Here is a 22,087-nt window from a genome sequence, read left to right on the forward strand (position 1 = left end):
AGATTTCTTTAAAACCCTATTATACCATAAATCCTGCTACCCTTCTCCTTGATTAGAATGAGCCTATTACCCATGCTTGCCAGAAGTGACTGATCAGGTTTACTCTAGCCACAGAGGTCTCCAGAGAGAACCATCACCTAATGCAGAGGAAGTATGGTTTGTAGATAGGAGCAGCTTCATGAGTAATGGACAAGGAGGCGCAGGTTATGCAGTAGCGTCTCTGCATGCGACCATAGAAGCCAAGGGGCTAACGCCTGTCACCTCAGGTCAAAAGGCAGAAATAATTGCATCAATCAGAGCATTGGGATTTGGAAAAGAAAAAACAATAACAATATACACAGACTCTAAGTATGTTTCCTCTGTAATTCATGCTCATGGAGTCATTTCGAAAGAAAGAGGACTTCATAACAGCAGCAGTAAAAGAAATTAAACATGGGCCAGAGATCCTTAAACTTCTAGAAGTGGGACAAGGCCCCAAGGAAGTAGTTGTGGGCCATTTTAAGGCCATCAAAGTGAGGAATTAGAGGCCATAAAAGGGAATAATTTGGCAGACGTGGCTGCAAAAAGGGCTGCTATATCAGCAGAGTTTCTCCAGTTACCTTTAATTCCTTCTCTATCCTTCTATGAATTTACGCCAGTGTATTCACCGGATGAAGTAAGGGAAGCCACTATACAGGGTTACCAGTGGTCCCCAATAGCCAAGGGCTGGATGATAAACCAATGAGGGAAGATTCAAGTCCCCAAACAACTACTTAAGTGTGCTCATGATTCTACGCATAATGGGCAACAGACCTTGTATACCTCTCTCTGATGAAGGTCATAAGCACCCCAGGTATAAAATAACTTATTGAAAAAAATAACTGGACAATGTGTTTATTGCCAGAGGAATGATTAATGTACAAATCAGACCTCCTGTACCTCCCCTGGTGAAAGCAACTCAAATTTAGGCAACTTAACCGAGGGAAGACTGTCAAGTTGATTTTACTGATATGCCCATGGACCCTGGAGGGTTAAAATACCTCTTGGTGTTTGTGGATACATTTACTGGATGGATTGAAGCCTTCCCTTGCGGGTCAGAAATGGTAAAGGGGGTAAGAAAGGTGTTGTTAAAAGAGATGATTCACCATTTGGAGTTGTCTAGATCAATCCAGAGTGATAATGGGTCAGGCTTTATGTCAGAGATCACCTCTGAAATACTCAGAGTTTTAAAAATCAAATGGAGGCTACATAGTGCCTGGAGACCACAATCGTCTGGAAAAACTGAGTGGGCCAAACTTTAGAAAAACACCTTGAATAACCTGTGCCAAGAGATGCAGGAAGATTGGCTAAAATTATTGCCAATAGCCTTCATTCAGATAAAGGCAGCCCCAAAAGGCAAACTGAAGTTTAGGCTCTTGGAAATGCCCTATGCCAGGCCTTCTAAAGACTCACATTCACTCACAAACCCAGACCCAGGCTATCAAACACGTAAATAATCTGAAGCAGGTGGCAGAAGCACTCAATAAATATGGAAATTTCCGTCTTTCCTTACCTACAGAGTTCAAGCTCCACTCATATGAGCCTGGATATTGGGTCTATCTTAAAACTTGGAAAAGTAGTTTGCCCCCTGATCAGCTAAATCCTAGTTGGGTAGTGTCTCACTTGGTGTTACTAACCACTCACTTTTACATAAAATTAGGAGTCACTGCTTGTATCCATCACACATGGGTAAAAAAGGCTCCCACAGCTGAACATCAAAAGACATCATTGCATAAGATTGATGACCTTGAGTTTTCCTGTGAACTACTCTCTGATTTGAAGCTCTTGTTTTGTTGACACCACAAAGTTAAGTAAATCCCAAGGACCTATGAATCTCTGAATGACTGTCTATCCATCCCAGTATCTGCCCTGGATCCTAACCCTCCCCATATCATTTCAGCATGGTAGGCTTACAAGGAGGCTGTATGTTCCTGGGCAGCAAGGCTAGGTCCAGCAGAGAAGTATGGGAAACCCTGTAACTAGATTATAAAAGGGATGGTGGAATCTGGACAGTGGGGTAAGTACATTCAGATCCTAAATATATACAGGTTCATAACTGTACCACCTTAGCACCTCCACAAATCAAAAGAGGAAAGAACAAGAGGGAAGCAGGGCTCCTTAGTGCTGGGGTAATCTCCCTGACTGAGTCACTAGTGGCTTCAGCAGGAGGCATCATTTATAATGCAGCCACTATCAAAGAAGTCACTGCCATGTTGGCCATGGTAGCCAATGAATCAAGCCTGGATTTGAAGGTGATAGAACTGCCTTCGATTATCTTTTAGCAGAAGAGAAATGAGTCTGGGCCTTAGCTAATGTGTCTTTCTCTCTCTGTGTTAATAGTAGTGGCGCTATAGAAGAGAGTAAAACTGGGTTATTGGAGAAATCCACATGGCTAACAGAAAGAAGCCAGCCAGACTTCCTTCTTTTATGCCCCTTAATAGCTATTCTTCTTTTCTTTCCCTTTGGACTCTGCATATTTAATTCTCATACAGTTTGTGGCTAAAAACATTGAAGCTATACAATTACAGAGGGTTGTTACGCAAGAATGCAAACAACTTGAGGCTATACCTGGTGAGGAATACTTCTGTCCTCTATCAGTCCGTGTGACAATGCCCATGCTCAGCAGGAAGCAGTCACAGAAGATGGACGTTTGCCTCATGCCTCTTAAGATGGAGGAACAGGATAAAACCAGAGGAGGGATGTTGTCACTGACTAACTGCTCCAAGTAACTCAAAGGAGGAAGTGCTTAATTGTTTCCAAAAATTGTTTCTTCAGTTATGTTAAGAGATACAATCACCTGCTCTGAATGGATCCAAACGTCTCTGCAAGAGTGACACCTGCACAGAGGGGCTGAGAAGTGCCCAAGTGTTACCCTGTTTAATTTTAATGTTAAGATCTCTACCTTAGGAGGCGCTTAAGCCTTATTACCATAACATGTGATGCATGTGGAATGATGTTTTCAAACTGCATCTGTGCAAGTGAATAACCACCTCTACATGTAATGGTGAAACTTCCCTTTTGGATATTCATCCTCCATCTGAAATAAAAGGCCCCTGCTTTCCCTTGCTCAGGGAGCCATGGCTTAGGAAAAAATTTCCTGTGGGCTCCTTATTTGCTGCAAATAAATTTTACTTTGTGTGACTACTTCTGGAGAAAGCTTTGATTTCAACTCACCAAGAAGCAGACCCGCTTTTGCTTGGTAACAGAAGTAGTAAGGCATCTTGGTGCCTCTATTCTGGAATCTATTTAACTCCCACCACGTTTTGTTTGTCAAACAAGTCACAATTCCACTTTAATGTATCTATCACTGTGTTCCTTATGGAAACATAAGCCTTCTAAACCACTAGAGCTCATAGTTTCACCTTCATAAAGCAGAGTTTTAGCTGGTAGATCACTAAGGATAATTGTAGAATAGCCACTCTTATTTCCACTTTGGACCCATAAATTACAGGAGAAACAGCAATGTATACTGGTTTCAGACCTACAGCATCTAACACATTGTGGAGGCAATCATTCCATCACTCTAAAATAATACCAACAGAGACTGTCCTATAACTGAGTTTTAAATAGGCTATTCCAATATTCCAGGCACACTTTTTGAATTTCTGAATACTAGATCTTTCACCACTGTTTTTCAGGAACCCCCCAAGGCAGTACTGTAGTGTTGCAAATGTCCACATTGTGTGGTGCCAGCATATCACACAGAATCATCTGAGAATAAGGCCCTGGTGCTTTCTTCCACATTCAGGTTGTTCATAGGGAATACCTCACGACAAGTTCACGCTTTCACAGAGAAAGCCATGCAATCAAAGTATGGACCATGGACAACTGGATCACTTGCTCATGCAATTTACCTGTGTCTTCAGGAACAGGAGTACTGTTGACTGCAGTGCATGCCTCCCATTCTGGATTGGTGAGCTACACAATATGAAGTGTGTGATGGGAAGTGTAGGTTGCATAGTAACTTGGTAGCTTATTGTCACTCAGTCTCTGTTAGGGTCCATTAAAAAGTTAGAATCTGTTTCTCAAAAGGTGAATAGTTATCTGCAGAAGAAGTTATTGCTTTGCTTTAAAATTCAAAGGTCTGATCTGTAATTCACCACAGGGGCTTATCCAAAGTTCTGAAGAATCTTTATCTGCAAATACACTTCAAGGATGATCATATATGCTGTGTCATATGGCCCAAATAACACAGCAGCTGGCGTGACAGACTGGAATTCTTGGAATTTTCTCTTGTTTTGGGATCCACTAAAAATGGACAACTTTTGGGGTAACTTTGTAAATAGGTTGGAGTAACTTGCCTAAATGTGGTATACGCTGCCCACAAAATCAAAAAAGCCCCACTGAATTTTATGGTTGATGAGGCAGGATTGGAGAAACACTGCCTTGCCTCAGTTTTATTTTAATTCCAAATGGATTTTAATTAGGAGCAAATAAGTCCTGGTAGTCAATTTCAAGATGCAATTTTTTTGTGTAATTTCAAGGAAATTTGAGTCATTAAAAATGGTGTAGGAGACTTTGCATTGGCCTTAATTACTTGTTTTGATGCTTCTGAGGAGTAAGTTGGTAGTGACTTTGGGAGTTTGAGTCTCTAGGAGTACTGAGTTAGATGTAGAAGCCTTGGGGCTCCAGTTGCACTCAGTCTACAGAGAAGCAGGAGAGTGGTGGCCTGTATCTGTGGAGCAGGTGAGTTTAATCGAGTTTACTACAAAGCAGGTAAAATATTCTTTTCCTGATATGGTAACTCTCATGATCTTTTTTTTGTGTGTGTGTTGAGTCACTGTAAATGCTATCCAATTCTGAGTCCAATAATATTAAAGAAAGGAGTTAGTCATGGAAATATTTGGCTTCAAATCCATTGACAAACATTTCACAAGGAAAAGAATAAACTTCCACTTGAAAATGGATATTGTATTATCTTTATATGCACCTTAAATTAGTGTATAAACATTCACAAGAATTGTTACAGGCTCTTAACATCAGCCCTGATATCAGTTCCCCCACATTGAAGCCAGCATATATAGGGTTAAAACTAAAACCCACCACCCCCTTTCCTGCTTCTCTAGCTCCACTCACATGTAAATACCTGTTTCTTTAAACTTGGACTCCTTGAGCTTTACAACTAAATGGGAGTTACAAATTGTTAAAAGCCCAGGTGGCCTGGTGTTGGAGGCACACTAAAGTTCAGCTTATCATGTGTCCTTGAAGTTTGCCAGGAAAGCCCCTGTCTCAAGAATATCAAGGGGTGGAGGCTTCCCAGACCTCAACTCCTGGACTCCAGACTCCCAGCACTTGAACCTGCTTCAAACAGGAAGAGGAGACCAGAGACAACAGCAAAGGATGCCCACCTGCCATCCTCCTATCTCACCGCACCCCCCCCCCCAACTGCCTTGCTGCAAGCAGTCTCTCAAGGCCAAAGACAGGCTGGTGGAAAAGCACCCAGCTGCACAGGCTACATGTTCCCCCTCCCCTACACAAAACCCCAAATAAAAATACCTACCCATTCCTCATAGGGGAGCTAGCAATTTTTGAGGCATGAGTCCTTTCTTAGCTCCCTGTGCCTGGCATAGTAAAAACCTTTCCTCTCCACTCAAGACTCTGTTCTCGTTATTTGGGTTGGCATCGGGTTCAGAGACCAAACTTTTGGTTACAGGATGAGAATTAATTATTTCTGACAGAATTCTTACCTTGTAAATCTTGATCCCTTTAAGAGATGTCCGTATGATGTCTGGGCTGTAATAGAAGTTAACCCACAGACCATAAACTCTAATAAAGTGCACACTACACTCTGGGGTACAGAGGAGCCGCTGGATTCCTCAGCCCTTCAGCAGCCAAGCTATTCAATGAAAGAAGTAAACTTTAGTGAACAAAAGGTGCTAAAATGGGATTGATATATTTTTTCTTGATTTTTCTAATATATTCTACTTTATCCTTAGAGTTTAAATATATCCTCTTGAAAATTTTAGTTGATTTGTGTATATGGGCAAAAAATAGTAACAATATATATTGTTCTCTTGGGCAAGTGTTTCACATTTTTTCACTGACTTTTACACTAGTTTAAGCATTTATGTGCAAGCATTCTCTATAAGTTATGTGAATGTTACACTACTAGCTAATGTGTGGATGTGCACACTATAATATGGTGTTTTTTATGAAAACACAAATTGCAATGGAAATGGAAAGACATTTCAGAGACTCAGCTTGGTTTGGTATATCCATAGCAGTTATCTGCATGGGGTATATTCTAGATGGAGGAAACTAAGACAAATAACTCAACTCATGTTATTTCGTCTACCACAGAAAGTCATAATGTCTTTGTCACTCCCATCCATGAATCTTCTCTTTAACAGAACAGCTCTCTTCCCCCACCCCCTCCCTTCAAAGGCATTGTGGTGATGTTTGCAAGAACTCTGAGTGTGGAGACAAACTTTCTCCTCTTGGGTTTCACAATTGCCCAGAACTTCAGATTCCTCTCTTCCTCGTGTTTCTGATCATGTACATTATCACTGCAGTAGGAAATTTTGGGATGATAGTACTCATCCAGATAAACCCAAACTTTCACACTCCCATGTATTTTTTCCTTAGTAACCTCTCTCTGGTAGATTTTTGTTACTCTTCCATCATTACTACCAAGCTGCTTGAGAACTTGGTCATGTCCAATAAAAGCATCTTCTACTCCAGCTGCATGTTGTAGTTTTTCCTGTCCTATGCTGTGGTGGTGACTGAGTCCGTCTTTCTGGCAGTGGTGGCCTGTGGCCACTTTGTGACCATCTATAATCCTCTGCTTTATACAGTGGCCATGTCACAGAGGTTCTGTGTCCTCCTGGTGGCTGGGTCATATTGCTGGGGTATGTTTTGCACCTTGGTACTCCTTTGCTATGCTCTCCAATTAAATTTTTCTGAATGTAGCATAAGCAACCACTTTTTCTGTGAGTATACTGCTCTCATCGCAGTCTTGAGCTCCAATATACACATTACTCAACTATTGCTCTTTGGCTTTTCCACCTTCAATGAAGTGAGTACACCACTGATCATCCTTGCTTCCTATGATTTTATTTTTATAAACTAAACATCCATTCTTCCAAGGGGTATCACAAAGCCTTCTCCCCCATGCCTCCCACCAGACCACCATCACCATCTTCCATGGGACCATCCTTTCCCTATATTTTGTCCAACTCCGAAAACTCTTGTCAAATTGTCAATGAGGCCTCTGTGTTATATACACTTCTCAATCCCATGCTGAATCTCCTGATCTACAGCCTGAGGAATAAAGATGTGAAAGATGCCTTCTGGAAATTAATAGACAGAAACATCCCCTTTCACTGAACCAAACTCAAAAGACGTTCCCAATCCCAAGAAAAACAGGAACAGAGACTTCTAAAGCCTATTCCATAGGTTTGCATGAGGCCTTTATAGGAGGCTGTGATGTGAAGGTGTCATGAAGAGGTAAACTCAAATCCCTTGCAGCTGGTTGTGTCCTGTCCCTGAAGCCTCGTGTCTTTGTTGGGAGATGCAGATACATATGCCGTGTGATTAAAGGGATGGTTCTTTTCTTCATTCCTTGGTTGCTGTGAATTATATGAAAGCACAGTCTTGGGCTTTCACTCAGCTTATATTGAAAAACACACTGGGTGAGGACAGTTACACCTATTGTGTAGATGATGACACAGAGGTTCAAGGAACTAGCCTAGAAATGACTGAAATGATGATTTAAGACAGGAACTCAACTCTAGTGACTCTAAATCTAGAGCCCTTTCACTATAGCTCCTCTGAGGCTGTTAGTCCGAGAGGTCACAGGAATTAGCTGTAACCTTTGGAAAGGACAATCTCTGGAGTAATTTCAATATTCATAGATTATGCTTGAATATTATTACTCAGAAGGTTGCATCCCAATATTACCAGGTCTGGAAATCTCTACCAGAGTATTCTAGTCTGGTTCATATGTATCAGGACCAGGGTGAATGTAATATACATTTTATCTGGGAATATTGAGCAATCATATTTCAAGATTTCTCTTCCAATGTTTATATGGATGACTAAACAAGCACAGACGACCAATAACAAACACCCTAAAAATTAAAACAAGTTATAGTGGGAAGGGCAACCTTATAAAATTTAAAATAAATTTAAATTTCTTATTATTAAAACAGCGGCTTTTGGGACAAGTAGATAGTCATATGAGAAAGAAGACAAAATTAGTTCTCTTCCCTATGTCACACACCAAAAGAGAGTTCTAAAAGCAAGTTTAAAAGTTAGATTATATGAATATATAAAGCTTCCTGGAAAAAAAAACATGAAAAATTAAAAGACAAATGAAAAGCTGAGAAAAAGTCAATGCTAATGTCACATATAGTAGCAGAGAAAATGAAAATCCTATAGAAAAATACACATAAAATGCAATTAAATAGTCTATATAAAGGAATACAAATAGCCCTTAAACTTATGCAGAGTTGTTCATCTCGACTCAAAATAACAAAGATACAAATGAAAACTGCCCTGAGGTATTATTTCTCATCTGTGAAAATGACAGAAATACAAAAGTCTAATGATATATCCAGAAAGTGAATCTGCAGGGATACAGATATTTTTATACAATGGAGGTAGGAAAGCAACATGTTGCATGTGATTTGAACTACTAGCAAAATTACATGTGCATTTATCTCTTTCAAACAATTACAGTTCTAAGAATCTATCCCAAAGATATAGTAGCAAAAAATATATAAATCACTTATTCCCAAGCATTATTTGCAATAACAGTAGACTGGATTAAATCCAACGTGAAGGTTATTGATTAAATTACGAGTCACAATAGAGAAGTACACAGCTGTGAAAATGGAAAGAGAAAGGTTTGTATATTTTTCTACAGTGTGCTCTCCAGAGAATTTTCTTAAGTGAATAAAGACAAGATGCAGAAAGGTTTTCATAGTATGATAAGTTGTGTAATAGAAGAGGGAAAGGTAAAGCAAAAACTAATAAAGATGGAAGAGATGAAAGAAAACTTTAGGAGTGTGTATTATAGTTCTGATTTTGGAAAATGTAGTACTTTACATAGTTTAAAAAATATATTCGTATGTCAAAAAGTAAAACAAAATCTCTAAAATTTGAAAACAAAAACAAATGAATGGTATGTGCTGAAACAGCACCTCACTATGGTCTTGTCCAACCTCCCTATTTAAAATGGAACCTTCAATTGTATATTTTTTGCATTTATATTTACTGGAAAATAATTACATACTTATTTTTTTTTGTATCCTCCATTAAATATAAATGTGCTGACAAAGAGACATTCTTAATCTTTCTCCCCAATATGCAAGGTTGTAACTAGCTCAGGGTAAACCTGTAATAAATATTGAATGAATGAATGAATAAGCGAGTAATTATGTATCCTCACTATACACTTGACCTTCTTTCCCTGGTTTCTGACTCAAGAGAGGACATTCAGCAGAGTAGGCATTTGTTTTGGTTTGTTTTATTATATTTTGATTGCTGAGTTTGAATAATCACTTCTAAAACATCCTTATCATTCTTTTTGATCTCTTTCCTCTCTGCATTCAAGTTCCTCATGGTTGTGGTAAGTTTGACTCTATTCCCAGTTCCTTGGAAGGTCATATTTTTCACTCAGTAAAGATTCATGGCACACCTACTTTATGCTGTTTACTGATCTAGGATCTTGGAATATATCAGTGAACAGAGCAATGAAAAACCTCTGCTTTCCTGGAACTTTTATTATAGCAAGGGAAACAAATAATGTATAATAAATGCAATAAATACAGACTAAAAATATATTTGAACCATGTTAAGTGCTTTAAACAGTAACTTGAGTAGTTGTGTAGCCCCTGTAGAGTATTAATATATTCATGGAAGTTTTCAGCAAAAAGGTACATTTGAACAAAAATTCAAGGGGAATAATTCCAGGGTAGAGAAAATACTAGTAGAAAAGACCATAAGGAAGGAGTGTGTGAGAATTTTTGAGAAACAAAGCAAAGAACAAAGTAAGGAGGTCAGACTAGCTGGACAAAGTAGAGGGGAGAAAGAGTAAAAGATAGGACATAGATTTAAAAGGGGACTAGGTTGTTTTCTCAGGTTAATATTTAACTTTGTGAATCTTTCTGCTTTAAGTCTCAATGAATTGTGATGACCCAAAAGATGGATCTTCACACTTCTCCAATATGGTGAAAGTAGATAGTATGGAGGCAGACGGTTATTCCTGGCATATAGTAGTCACTCAATTAATATTTGATAGTGATGACTCTTATAAATGCATGATTTTGATAATTGTGAGAAAGTATGCAAGTGATAAGGGGGCTGAGGAAAGTGGTCTTAAAATATGAACTTTCATAAGAAATGTCCCTCATACTGCTCCAGGTTTTCTAGTACACAAGAATTACATCAGAGAAAGGTGATTAATTTTAATTGTTTATTCCATAACCTCAAGAGAATGAGGCGATAAGTGGTCTATAGGGTTCACGTCCCAAAGGTAGTGACTGTAGCTATAAGAACACGTGCATCACTCCCAATCCAGAGAGGCCCTCCCTTTGCCATCAGCAGGTTTGTTTTAAGATTCTAGACACAGATTGGTTTCAGTTTGAAAGTGGGGTATGTAGAAAACAACATGAAGGGGGAAGTGACCCTTTAGATCTAGACAGGTCTTGAAAAATATCTAATCCTTTCAAAAGTTACATATCTGAACATGCAAGGAAGAAGACAGGCACTTATTCTACAAAGCTCTGTGTTCCAGGACCTGGCTCAGCCGAGCTCCTCAGCAGCCCTGTGAACAACAGGTGCTGGGGAAGAGGAAGAGAAGAGCTCTAAGAATTTGGAGGAATGTGTGTTGTTCTGCTTCTATAAATTTTTGGAAGAGGAGTCAATGTAGAATGGACAAATAGATAAATCAAAAAACAAGCAGAGATTGAATAGACTCTCTAGTGAAAATAATTAAAAGGTACCAGCTTTAATTAAGATTATAAAACAGGAAACACGTGTCCTCTGAGAGCAAAAGTTACAACAAAATGAGGGAAAACTTGTAGGGAAGATTTCAGCTGCTGTCTATCCATGGCTCAAAGATATTGAAATTTTTACCAGCAATTGAATAATAGCATTTGGTATATAAGGGCCTAGACATTAAATATAATATTAATTTAAAATTAATTCTTAAATGCCTTAGATAAATTAGAAATTGTATTGAAAAAACTGTGATAATTAGAATGTCTGGCTTTGCACTGGATTATCTTTTGAGCTTGCCTTTAACACTCAAATTTAGTAGTATAGGAACAGATAAGGTCCTCATGTCTCACTTTTGTGTATGGTCTGACACTCTTATTGATGAACCATCTGAAACACTTTTCTTGGGCTGTAGGACCAGAGATGGCCCCATCAGAAATCACAGAGAAAGAGTCTTCCAGTATGGTAGGATCTTAGAAGTGTGGACAAACAATTAGAAAAATATAATTTTTTGTATGACTATTTTCTTGCAAAATGTCTTCAGAGTGTGGTACTACCTCCAAATTACAGTCCTGCTCCCTCACAGGTAATATAGGAAAGAATGAATATCCTATGTATCTTGACGGGAGAGAGGAGAGAAAAAAGAGAGACAGAGACCTAGGAAATGCAAGTTTCTAGGTCAGAGTCTTCACTGTAATTACTTATTCCTGGGAGAGATAATTTCCCTAAATCTCATTCTTGTTTCATATTGATGCTGCTTTCTAGTATAACTATGTGGCGTGTGTGCTGTCATTGGGCTATTTCCCATAGATTTAGAGTCTCTAGTTTGTCAGCTAAAAGCATGATGATTAATAAAGTAAATAAGCTAGTATCTACACTACAGATGTAGGGTAGAAAAATGGATACAGGACTTGGAGTCTGGGGATCTAAGCTCTAGTCATAGACGTGTAGATTGGTCATTATTTGCATGTCACTGAGAAAGCCAATGTTCTCCAGCTTCTGCTTTGTCACCTCTAGAGTAAAGAAGTAGACTAGATTACCTTTGTCATCTGTTCCAATTTTATTACTCCTCAAGAAGTGAAGAAAGATTGACAACTAGAAGTCCATGAGCTGAGGAGTGTACTTTCTAAAAGAAATAAGATTAATTTTGATAACAGATTTATTGGGTCAGAGAGAAAAGCAAAGATTAAAGTGCTATATGGAATTAACAATAAAGGCACAAATGCATGGTGTTAGGAGTGTTCATTCTTGATGTCACAATGTGAACATATGATGCAAAAATTAATCTATTTAGAAATTTCTCATTTTATTAATGTTTGCAGGGCTGGCATAATCAGTTATCACATTATGTTAGGCTTACTTTTTTATGAACTTATAATGTTCAAGGAGAACTGAAAGTGTTATGGGGAGGATTTTATTTAAAATAACCATGAATCTCTTGATTTCATGCTTATTTGTAAATATTAAAATTACAATTGAGAACTTAAAAATGAATTCAATATTCATATTATATTTACTTAAAATTTAAAAATGGTTATCACATTTTAGAAGTTTAGACATTTAGCATATCTTGCATAAAAAATACGTAGAGAAATTCTGAAAGAGATACTTTGCTTCATCTTCCAGTTTTGGTGATGGATAGTGAACCAAGTTTCTTATATCTTCACTCTCCTTTATATTTTGTTTTCAGGGCTGATTCAGATTTTGACAAACAGAGACCATGATACTATTGAAGAGAAACAAAAGTGGGGCCACATTCACTCTCTTGGGCTTCTCAGATTACCCAGAACTGCAAATCCCCCTCTTCTTGATTTTTCTGGCCATCTACAGTGTCACTGTTGTAGGGAATATTGGGATGATTGCAATAATCAAAATTAACCCCAAACTGCACACCCCCATGTACTTTTTCCTCAGCCACCTCTCATTTGTGGATTTCTGCTATTCCTCCATCATTGCTCCCAAGACCCAGGTGAACCTAGTTGTAGAAGACAGAACCATTTCATTCATAGGATGTTTAGCACAATTCTTTTTCTTTTGTATCTTTGTCATAACTGAATCCTTTTTATTAGCTGTGATGGTGTATGATCGCTTTGTGGCCATTTGCAACCCTCTGCTCTACACAGTTGCCATGCCCCAGAAACTCTGCGTCATGCTAGTTGTCGGATCATATGCATGGGGAGTAACATGTTCCCTGATACTCACATGTTTTGCTATAAAATTATCATTTCAGGGTTTCAACACAATCAATCACTTCTTCTGTGAGTTCTCCTCATTGCTGTCCCTCTCTTGCTCTGACACTTATCTCAACCAGTTGCTGCTTTTCGTTTTTGCCACATTTAATGAGGTCAGCACATTACTCATCATTCTCATGTCTTATGTACTTATCATTGTCATCATCCTCAAGATGCACTCAGCCAGTGGGAGCTGCAAAGCCTTTTCCACCTGTGCCTCCCACCTGACCGCCATCACCATCTTCCACAGCACCAACCTCTTCCTCTATTGTGTGCCCCACTCCCAAAACTCCAGGCACACAGTCAAAGTGGCCTCTGTGTTTTACACAGTGGTGATCCCCATGTTGAATCCTCTGATCTACAGTCTGAGAAATAAGGATGTCAAGGATACATTAGGCAAAATAATGGACACTAAAATCTTTTCTTATTGAGCATATTATTTTAGTGGAGTTTGTCCCTGGCACATAAATGAACTCTGTCCATAAAGGTTGATTTTAAAGATACAATTAAAATTAATGAAGAGTTAAGGTTGTGCAATGGAAAAGACATGGATTTTGGTTCAAAGAGATTAAATTTCACTCTTTCTCTCACTGGGAAAAAAAGTCATCTCTCATCTTTAATTTTTCATCTACAAAATTGAGATAACATAAACTAGCTCCTAATCATATTGTTCAAATTAAAAGACTATATAACTAACATATGTAATAACTTATATAACCTCAACAATCATTAATTTTATCCTCTTTCTTATGACATATTTGGAGTAGACTAGGCTTTCACAAACACATGAATTTCTCCTAAAAATGTACAAATAGCAGTTCAAATAAGACATAGTCTTCATCCTTCAAGGAATGCAAAATCTAGTGTTGAAAGTAGGTTTGTGAACAAATTGACCATTGAATAAGGTAGAAATACTAATTATCATAGAGTGTTTAAGAGAAAAAATGTCCAAATCCATTTGGGCACTTCAGGGAAGTCCTTCATAAAATAGGTATTGTTTGAAATTGTCCTTGGATAACAGGATGGACAGAATGTTAGGGGCACATTTCAACAAAGAGTTGTATGCAGGAGACAAAAGCATGACAAATTCATGGAGGTCAGAATGTAATAGCGAGTCAATGATCCAACAACCTTCTTATTGAGCTAATACCCTATAATGTGCATGTGTGTGTTGTATAAACAGGTTACTTGACATGAATGGAAAGTTGATAAGACATGGTTTATCTTCTGAATGCATTTCAAAGCAACTCCAGAGTGGCAGTATGAAAAGCGGACTCCAACAAAAGCTGAGAAATGGTAGACTGGATATCAGAAAATCTTATATGCAAAGAGTAAGCATGATATGTGCCTACGCAACCTGTACTTCATGCTATCATTCTGCCTGTGAAGACATCAAAAGTATGATAAATTCTTTATGATTTTTTTTGTTTTCTGAATGGGAGCATAATCTCTGAGTGCTTCTCAACACAACTCTCACCTAAAAAAATTGTCTGGAGTTGTATTAAGCATTGAAAACTAATTACCTATACAAGTTTATTAAAAATAAAATAAAATCTAGACAGTCATTAGCATTAAGACCTATTTAATCTGGCAAATTAAATATAGTAGATCTTTCCAACAGTAACTCATTTTTCCTTGAATAACTGGTACACCCTTCTCCTTCTGTTTACTCAATATGGCTATATAAATTCTAAACACATCATCAACATAATGGAAGAAATACATTTATAGGTGTTTGGTAGTGGCAAAAAACGGGTAACAATTTTATGTGGGCTCAATAAAGTTATTTGAAATGTTCATATTATTTTGAACTCATAATCATTATTAAAATGTTTCATTTATGTGCATTATTTGATAAGGAACCAAATAACCATTGCATAAAAATAGATAAAATATATAAGAAACAGTGTTTTAGATACAGGATGTCTGATGAGGGAATGCTTTTCTCTTTTACTGAGATCTGTGTCTCTGGGTATTTACAAATTGATCTTTTAGTACACATCTGGCAGTTATACAATTTATAATTTTCTTTGAAATTAGGAAATTATTTTTATTAATCTTAAACTGAATCAGTGATGGGTAATGCCTCTTTATAGAGAATTTTATTTTATTTCTGTCCTTCTTTGTCCAAAAATGATCACATTTTTGGCAGAAGTGACATAACTCACTTAGCTTTTACTTTGAGGAAACCAAGGCCCAGAAGGCTTAAGTGACCTGGCCAACATTGTAAAGCAGTTGTTGACAGAATTAAAGCAATCGTTCTAGATTCCAGACACATCAGAAGCACATTTTCCACTAAACGCTGGCACACAACCATATCTTTTTCATTTTTAAGTTGTGACATTTCAGATTCTTTATTCTAGTTTCTGCTGCTTCTATGTAGAACATGACTTATATGAGTAGTCTTCACATTTTTTTGTAATGTGCCTCTCAATTAGTTTTGAAAAGGTATATACCCCTAAAATTTAATTTTACATATAAATATACCATCATAAGCTTAAATAGCAGCAAAAAGTGTAATTTCTGTTTCATAGCATATTCATTTAAAATACATAAATAGCAACATCTCAGTCAGATTTGTGTGTTCCCTTCTCCTGAACTCATATTCAATTCTACTCTCCCCTTTAACAGTATAATTTAATTACAGATTCCTACTTTTTATTTCTTGTGATCATAATGATTTTCACAATTTCAAAAGTTTTTATTTATGGATTAAGTTAAACTTTTAATGATACAATAATAATTACACCACTAGTTACAAATATATTTGCCTTGCAAATTTGGATAAAATATAATTATTAAAAATCTAACAATGATTTTGGGAATACTTCATTTTATGAAAAATATTATGAATATGTGTTTGAACTTTTATTCCAATTAATTAATGTATCTGTGGAAAGACATCACTTAGTGTTAGAAAGCAATAGGTTTAAGCATCATTCTTATTTCTGCTTTTTAATAGGTGAAAATACTGAGACTACTTGGTCATATTAAAGGTAAATGGGAATAGAAACTCTGTCAGGGATTGTACTGTAATAATATTGTCACTCAACTCTTTCAACTCCATCCAAGTTATATGTCAATTTCTCACAATTATCTTTTGTCAAAATTTTTTAAAATAATGAATTAAATGAAATTAGATTGCTTTCCAATTTTGTTGAAGGCCAAAATTTTGAAATTATATCTTTCAAAAGGATCCGTTGCCCAGTGTGGCAGATTGCAAACATCGTCCAAATTCTCCAGTCCTCGCCATATCTATGCCCTTTGGAACTTTTCTGATCAAATGATGAAATCAATTTCTCCACTTCTAGAGTGTAGGTTGCTTCTGTGACCAACTTTGGCTAACAGAAGGTAGTTGAAGTGATATTGTGTCAATTTCAAACCTCTGAAAATACCTGTGGCCTTTTCACAATCTTTTGGAATTTTCGCAGTCTCTTAGAAAAGCTGTTATGTGAGCAAGCACAGACTACCATATTGGATAATGAGAAATATAATCCACACCCCATCGCATGAGAGGGCATCTAGCTAATGACCAGACTTGTGTGTGAAGCCTCTTAGGTCATCTAACCTGCCAAGCTGATAAGGCATAGCTAGCCAAGTCAAGCTAAGCCATGTCAGGATCAGAGAATAAGAAGTAACTTACTGACTCATGCCATAGAGATCAGTGCAATAAGGAGTTGTTGTTTCTGACAAATATGTTTTGGGGTGGTTTGTTATGCAATCATTAGAACCATTCACTTCCTAATTTCTGAGAAGGTAACCAAAAAGACCTTCCAAGTCTTATCATATAACAATTAAGCATACCTGTTATTCTTCCATTTAGAGGCACCTTGATTAAAACAATGCAAGTAAAAAGTTTAGGAAATTTAATGTATTATTGATTTCATTGAATCTCGCCAATGCAATATTTTACTAAAATGGTACTATTGTATGTGTTTTAAATACATTTCATCAAAAACTTAAAGCTTCATGAATAGATCAATTTATGTATAATGACCATGAAATCAATTTCAATAACATGTTTATATTTAAATCAATTTTTCAAAACACCTGCCATGTCTTTAAGTCAAAGACACATAGAAAGGCACAGCAGCTTTCCTGTAAGTGGGAGGCTCAGATGATATAAAACATCACTACCAAGGATGCTCTTTATAGATGCTCTTTTAGTTTTTCTGTCATGAGACTCTCTCCTTCAGGAGGATGCATTTTGTGACAGTAGTTTCAGGGAGTGATAAGAACAGATGTTAAAAAGATAAGATATTAAAGAGTAGATGTTAAAAAACAGATGTTAAAAAGTGTTATCATTAATCTACTGTGTGTATGATTTCAAAACATCATTGAATTGGCTAAAACACACGTCTAATGCCATTATTTTCCAGTAAAATAAATATGCATTATACGCCAGAGAGAAACAAGAAGTCCTAACATGGGTTTGAAGTGTCTTGATTAAAGAAAACTTCAGGTTTCATGGAAAACAATATTTCAAATTGTTCTTATGTTTTAGGTATTGGAAGTTTGCTTTTGTTTTCCTAATCTGAGTAAATCACATAGTAATATGTAAATGGTTAGAGGAATCTTTGCTTTTGAAAAATTAGAGAAAAGGAACTGTGAGAGTGCTAGGGGGAAAGGAGACCCATTAACACTCCTTAAACTCAGGAAATTATCAGATGGATCGATTTTAGTAAAACACATTCAGGTTCTTGACAATTTGGAAACTGATGAAACTGATTACCTGTAACTAATTACATCGGTGGAATTCTTGCAACGTTTGGTATACCCAAGGACACAAACCAAAGAGAGTGGTTTGAACACAATTGGTTTAGGGAGACATCCTATAGTCATAAAATGAGCAGACCTGGGAGAGATCCTTGAGGCCATTTCGCTTAATGGCCTCTGGCTTTAAGTAGAGATTATGACAACTCACGATCCTTCAGGAGCTCTGCTCTTTCTCACACAGTTGTATGGGTGCAACAAACCAAAAGCAGCATATGGTCTCATTCTATCAGTGATTCTGTGTATGACTTTGGGCAAGTTACATCTGTGTTTGCCTCTGGCACCTCGTTTGTGAAGGTGCATAACTGTACTGATCTCATTTGTTTTTATAAAGACGAAATGCACTAATAGTTGTATTCTGAACAGTACTTAGCACATAGGAAGTGGTCAGTAAATGTGAGCAATTATTATTACTCTCAGTAAAGGATCTTCATTATTTCCACTTGTTTCTGGTATTGGTGGAGCTCTGGTGTGACTTCAGACTCTTTGCCTTCCAGGAAGGAGCTTTTGAGTACAAGACAAGCAAAATTTAAAAGACTTATTCGTATATTTCACTATGCTAACGCCAACCCTGGCTCATGGCACAGTGATTGGATACAGCATTCAATGCTCTGCAATTGTTCATGAATCCTGGAAGGGATCATGTTGACTTTTAATAATATGTCCCCAGGTGAGATAGTTTTTCTCCCTGTTTGTATCTCACAGAAGCTATTAATTGTTTGAGTCCCATGGTGGTATTGTTTTCTGATATCTTGTTGATCTCCCACAGAGATCAATGATTATTTTGGGAAGATTAAGTAACATGGGCCCCAGGGATACTCACACACAAGAACATAAAGCCTACATCATTTCCCATCATGGCATCTTCAGAAACAGGGAGAGCAATGTCTAACACAAAGGTTGGTTGGTTGGACTACACTCTGTTTTCTTGGTAACACATAAATGATATTTTCTGGGATCCAGAGCCTTGTTCTTTTTTTGCTGATGGTAGTAATTTATTACAGCCTTGTGTAAGAGAACAATGAACTGTAAAAGAGGACAGCAGTGTTAGACATATTAACAATCTGTATTTAAAAGCCTTCTCTTAATTAGAAAGTGTTGTAAGGAATGCCATGTTTTGAGCACTCCTTTATGAAAATACTTTCCCTTTGTGTACTCAGAAACAATTTCAATGGGAAAGGGGGACAAGTTTATCTGCAGAACCAAATATCTTGTAACAACTGTTAGTGTAGGAGGGAATAGAGTGTAAACAAATTGGGAAGAATACTTGATTTCTCTCTTCTTCCCTCTTCTTCCTCTCTTACACTAACTCCATCCATGGAACCTGGTAAATACTGCATGGAGATTCTCCTGACAGTCACTCCTGTGATAAGTATGGCAATAATGAGCCCTCGCGACTGCTCACAGGGGAATACAGACATGTTAATCACACCTGAAGCAGAAAGAGGAGGAATTATTTTGGCTATATGCAAAATGCTTTGAAATATTTCTCTATAGCAGGTTGTCAAACCTTAGTACTATTGACATTTTGGGCCAGATAACAGTTTGCTCTTTGCATGTGGTGTTGGTATATATGTGTGTTCGGGGGAAGACTGCTATATGCATCAAAGAGAGTTTAGCAGCATTCCTAGTCTCTATTTACTTGATGTCAGTAACATCCCTCCCTTTTGTGACAACCAAAAATGTCTCCAAATATTACCAAATGTCCCATGGGGATCAAAATAACTCCTGGCTAAGAACTATTGCTCTTTAAGTAGCCAACAAGGTAATTTTTCCTGTTTAGATTTGAAAACAGTAAAAGGTTTTCAGAATTGTGTATTAGTTTGAACTCAGAAAAAGACAAATAACTCACTTTTACAAGCTATTGAAGAGAGAAAACCATATCATAAGAATAATTATTTGTTTCAAACTAGGATTTCTTAATGCACATATCCTTCACCTCTTTGAAATCATTTGAGGAATGAGTAAATACCTGGCTTTGTTGGGATTTAGCCCAGATTCTCTTCCTCTATCAATAACAAACCAGTGCCTCTATAGTCATATGCATATCTAGCAAGGGTCAGGAGGGAAAGAATAAACAAGAGTGTACTCATCCTCTGTTGGCATTTTCTATAGGTCAAAGAATTTGAATATATAAGTATTTTATTTTTTTTATTTTTTTATTAATGTTATGATAGATTACAACCTTGTGAGATTTCAGTTGTACATTTTTGTTAGTCATGTTGTGGGTACGCCACTTCCCCCTCCGTACCCTCCCCCCACCCCCCCTTTTCCCTGGTAACCACCAATCAGATCTCCTTCTCAATATACTAAATTCCACCTATGAGTGGAGTCATATAGAGTTTGTCTTTCTCTGACTGACTTATTTCGCTTAACATAATGCCCTCGAGGTCCATCCACGTTGTTGTGAATGGGCCAATTTCGTCTTTTTTTATGGCTGAGTAGTATTCCATTGTGTATATATACCACATCTTCTTTATCCAATCATCACTTTCTGGGCATGTAGGCTGGTTCCACGTCTTGGCTATTGTAAATAATGCTGCGATGAACATAGGGGTGCAACGGACTCTTGAGATATGTGATATCAGGTTCTTAGGATAGATACCCAATAATGGGATGGCTGGGTCATAGGGTATTTCTATTTTTAACTTTTTGAGAAATCTCCATACTGTTTTCCATAGTGGCTGTACCAGTTTGCATTCCCACCAACAGTGTATGAGGGTTCCTCTTTCTCCACAACCTCTCCAACATTTGTCGTTCTTGGTTTTGGATGTTTTTGCCAATCTAACGGGGGTAAGGTGATATCTTAGTGTAGTTTTGATTTGCATTTCGCTGATGATTAGCGATGATGAACATCTTTTCATGTGTCTATTGGCCATATTCATATCTTCTTTTGAGAAATGTCTGTTCATGTCCTCTGCCCATTTTTTGATCGGGTTGTTTGTTTTTTTGTTGTTAAGCAGTGTGAGTTCTTTGTATATTATGGAGATTAACCCTTTGTCGGATAAGTGGCTTGTAAATATTTTTTCCCAATTAGTGAGCTGTTTTTTTGTTTCAATCCTGTTTTCCCTTGCCTTGAAGAAGCTCTTTAGTCTGATGAAGTCCCATTTGTTTATTCTTTCTATTGTTTCCCTCAACTGAGGAGTTATAGTGTCCAAAAAGATTCTTTTGAAACTGATGTCAAAGAGTGTACTGCCTATATTCTCTTCCAAAAGACTTATTGTCTCAGGCCTAATCTTTAGGTCTTTGATCCATTTTGAGTTTATTTTGGTGTGTGGTGAAAAAGAATGGTCAATTTTCAATCTTTTGCATGTGGCTGTCCAGTTTTCCCAGCACCATTTGTTGAAGAGACTTTCTTTTCTCCATTGTAGGCCCTCTGCTCCTTTGTTGAAGATTAGCTGTCCATAGATGTGTGGTTTTATCTCTGGGCTTTCAATTCTGTTCCATTGATCTGTGGACCTGTTTTTGTACCAGTACCATGCTGTTTTGATCACTGTAGCTTTGTAGTATGTTTTGAAATCGGGGATTGTGATTCCGCCAGCTTTGTTTTTCTTGCTCAGGATTGCTTTAGCAATTCGCGGTCTTTTGTTCCCCCATATGAATTTTAGGATTGTTTGTTCAATTTCTGTGAAGAATGTTCTTGGGATTCTGATTGGGATAGCATTGAATCTGTATATTGCTTTAGGTAGTATGGACATTTTAACTATGTTTATTCTTCCAATCCATGTGCAAGGAATGTTTTTCCATCTCTTTATGTCATTGCCTATTTCTTTCAAGAAAGTCTTGTAGTTTTCATTGTATAGATCCTTCACTTCCTTGGCTATGTTTATCCCAAGGTATTTTATTCTTTTCGTTGCGATTGTGAATGGGATAGAGTTCTTGAGTTCTTTTTCTGTTAGTTTATTGTTAGTGTATAGAAATGCTACTGATTTATGCACGTTAATTTTATACCCTGCTACTTTGCTGTAGTTGCTGATTATTTCTAATAGTTTTTCTGTGGATTCTTTGGGGTTTTCTATGTATAAGATCATGTCGTCTGCAAACAACGAGAGTTTTACTTCTTCGTTACCTATTTGGATTCCTTTTATTTCTTTTTCCTGCTGAAGTGCTCTGGCCAGCACCTC

General features: G+C 37.3%; 1 protein-coding gene and 1 pseudogene across 1 annotated transcript; both read left to right on the top strand.

Moving 5' to 3' along the window:
* Positions 1-374: 374 nt before the first annotated feature.
* Positions 375-7,344, top strand: LOC138918589 (olfactory receptor 5D14-like; annotated as a pseudogene).
* A 5,335-nt stretch (positions 7,345-12,679) lies between these two features.
* On the top strand, positions 12,680-13,621 carry LOC138918431 (olfactory receptor 5D18-like). Its single transcript, XM_070240035.1, has one exon. The coding sequence runs from the start codon at positions 12,680-12,682 to the stop codon at positions 13,619-13,621; it is 942 nt and encodes a 313-aa protein (XP_070096136.1).
* The last annotated feature ends 8,466 nt before the right edge of the window (positions 13,622-22,087 follow it).

The sequence above is a fragment of the Equus caballus genome, chromosome 17 (assembly GCF_041296265.1).
Source record: "Equus caballus isolate H_3958 breed thoroughbred chromosome 17, TB-T2T, whole genome shotgun sequence".
NCBI lineage: Eukaryota > Metazoa > Chordata > Mammalia > Perissodactyla > Equidae > Equus > Equus caballus.

Bases quoted from the DNA above. Each gene is read 5' to 3' on its own strand.
- LOC138918431 (XM_070240035.1), top strand. From the start codon at position 12,680: ATGATACTATTGAAGAGAAACAAAAGTGGGGCCACATTCACTCTCTTG.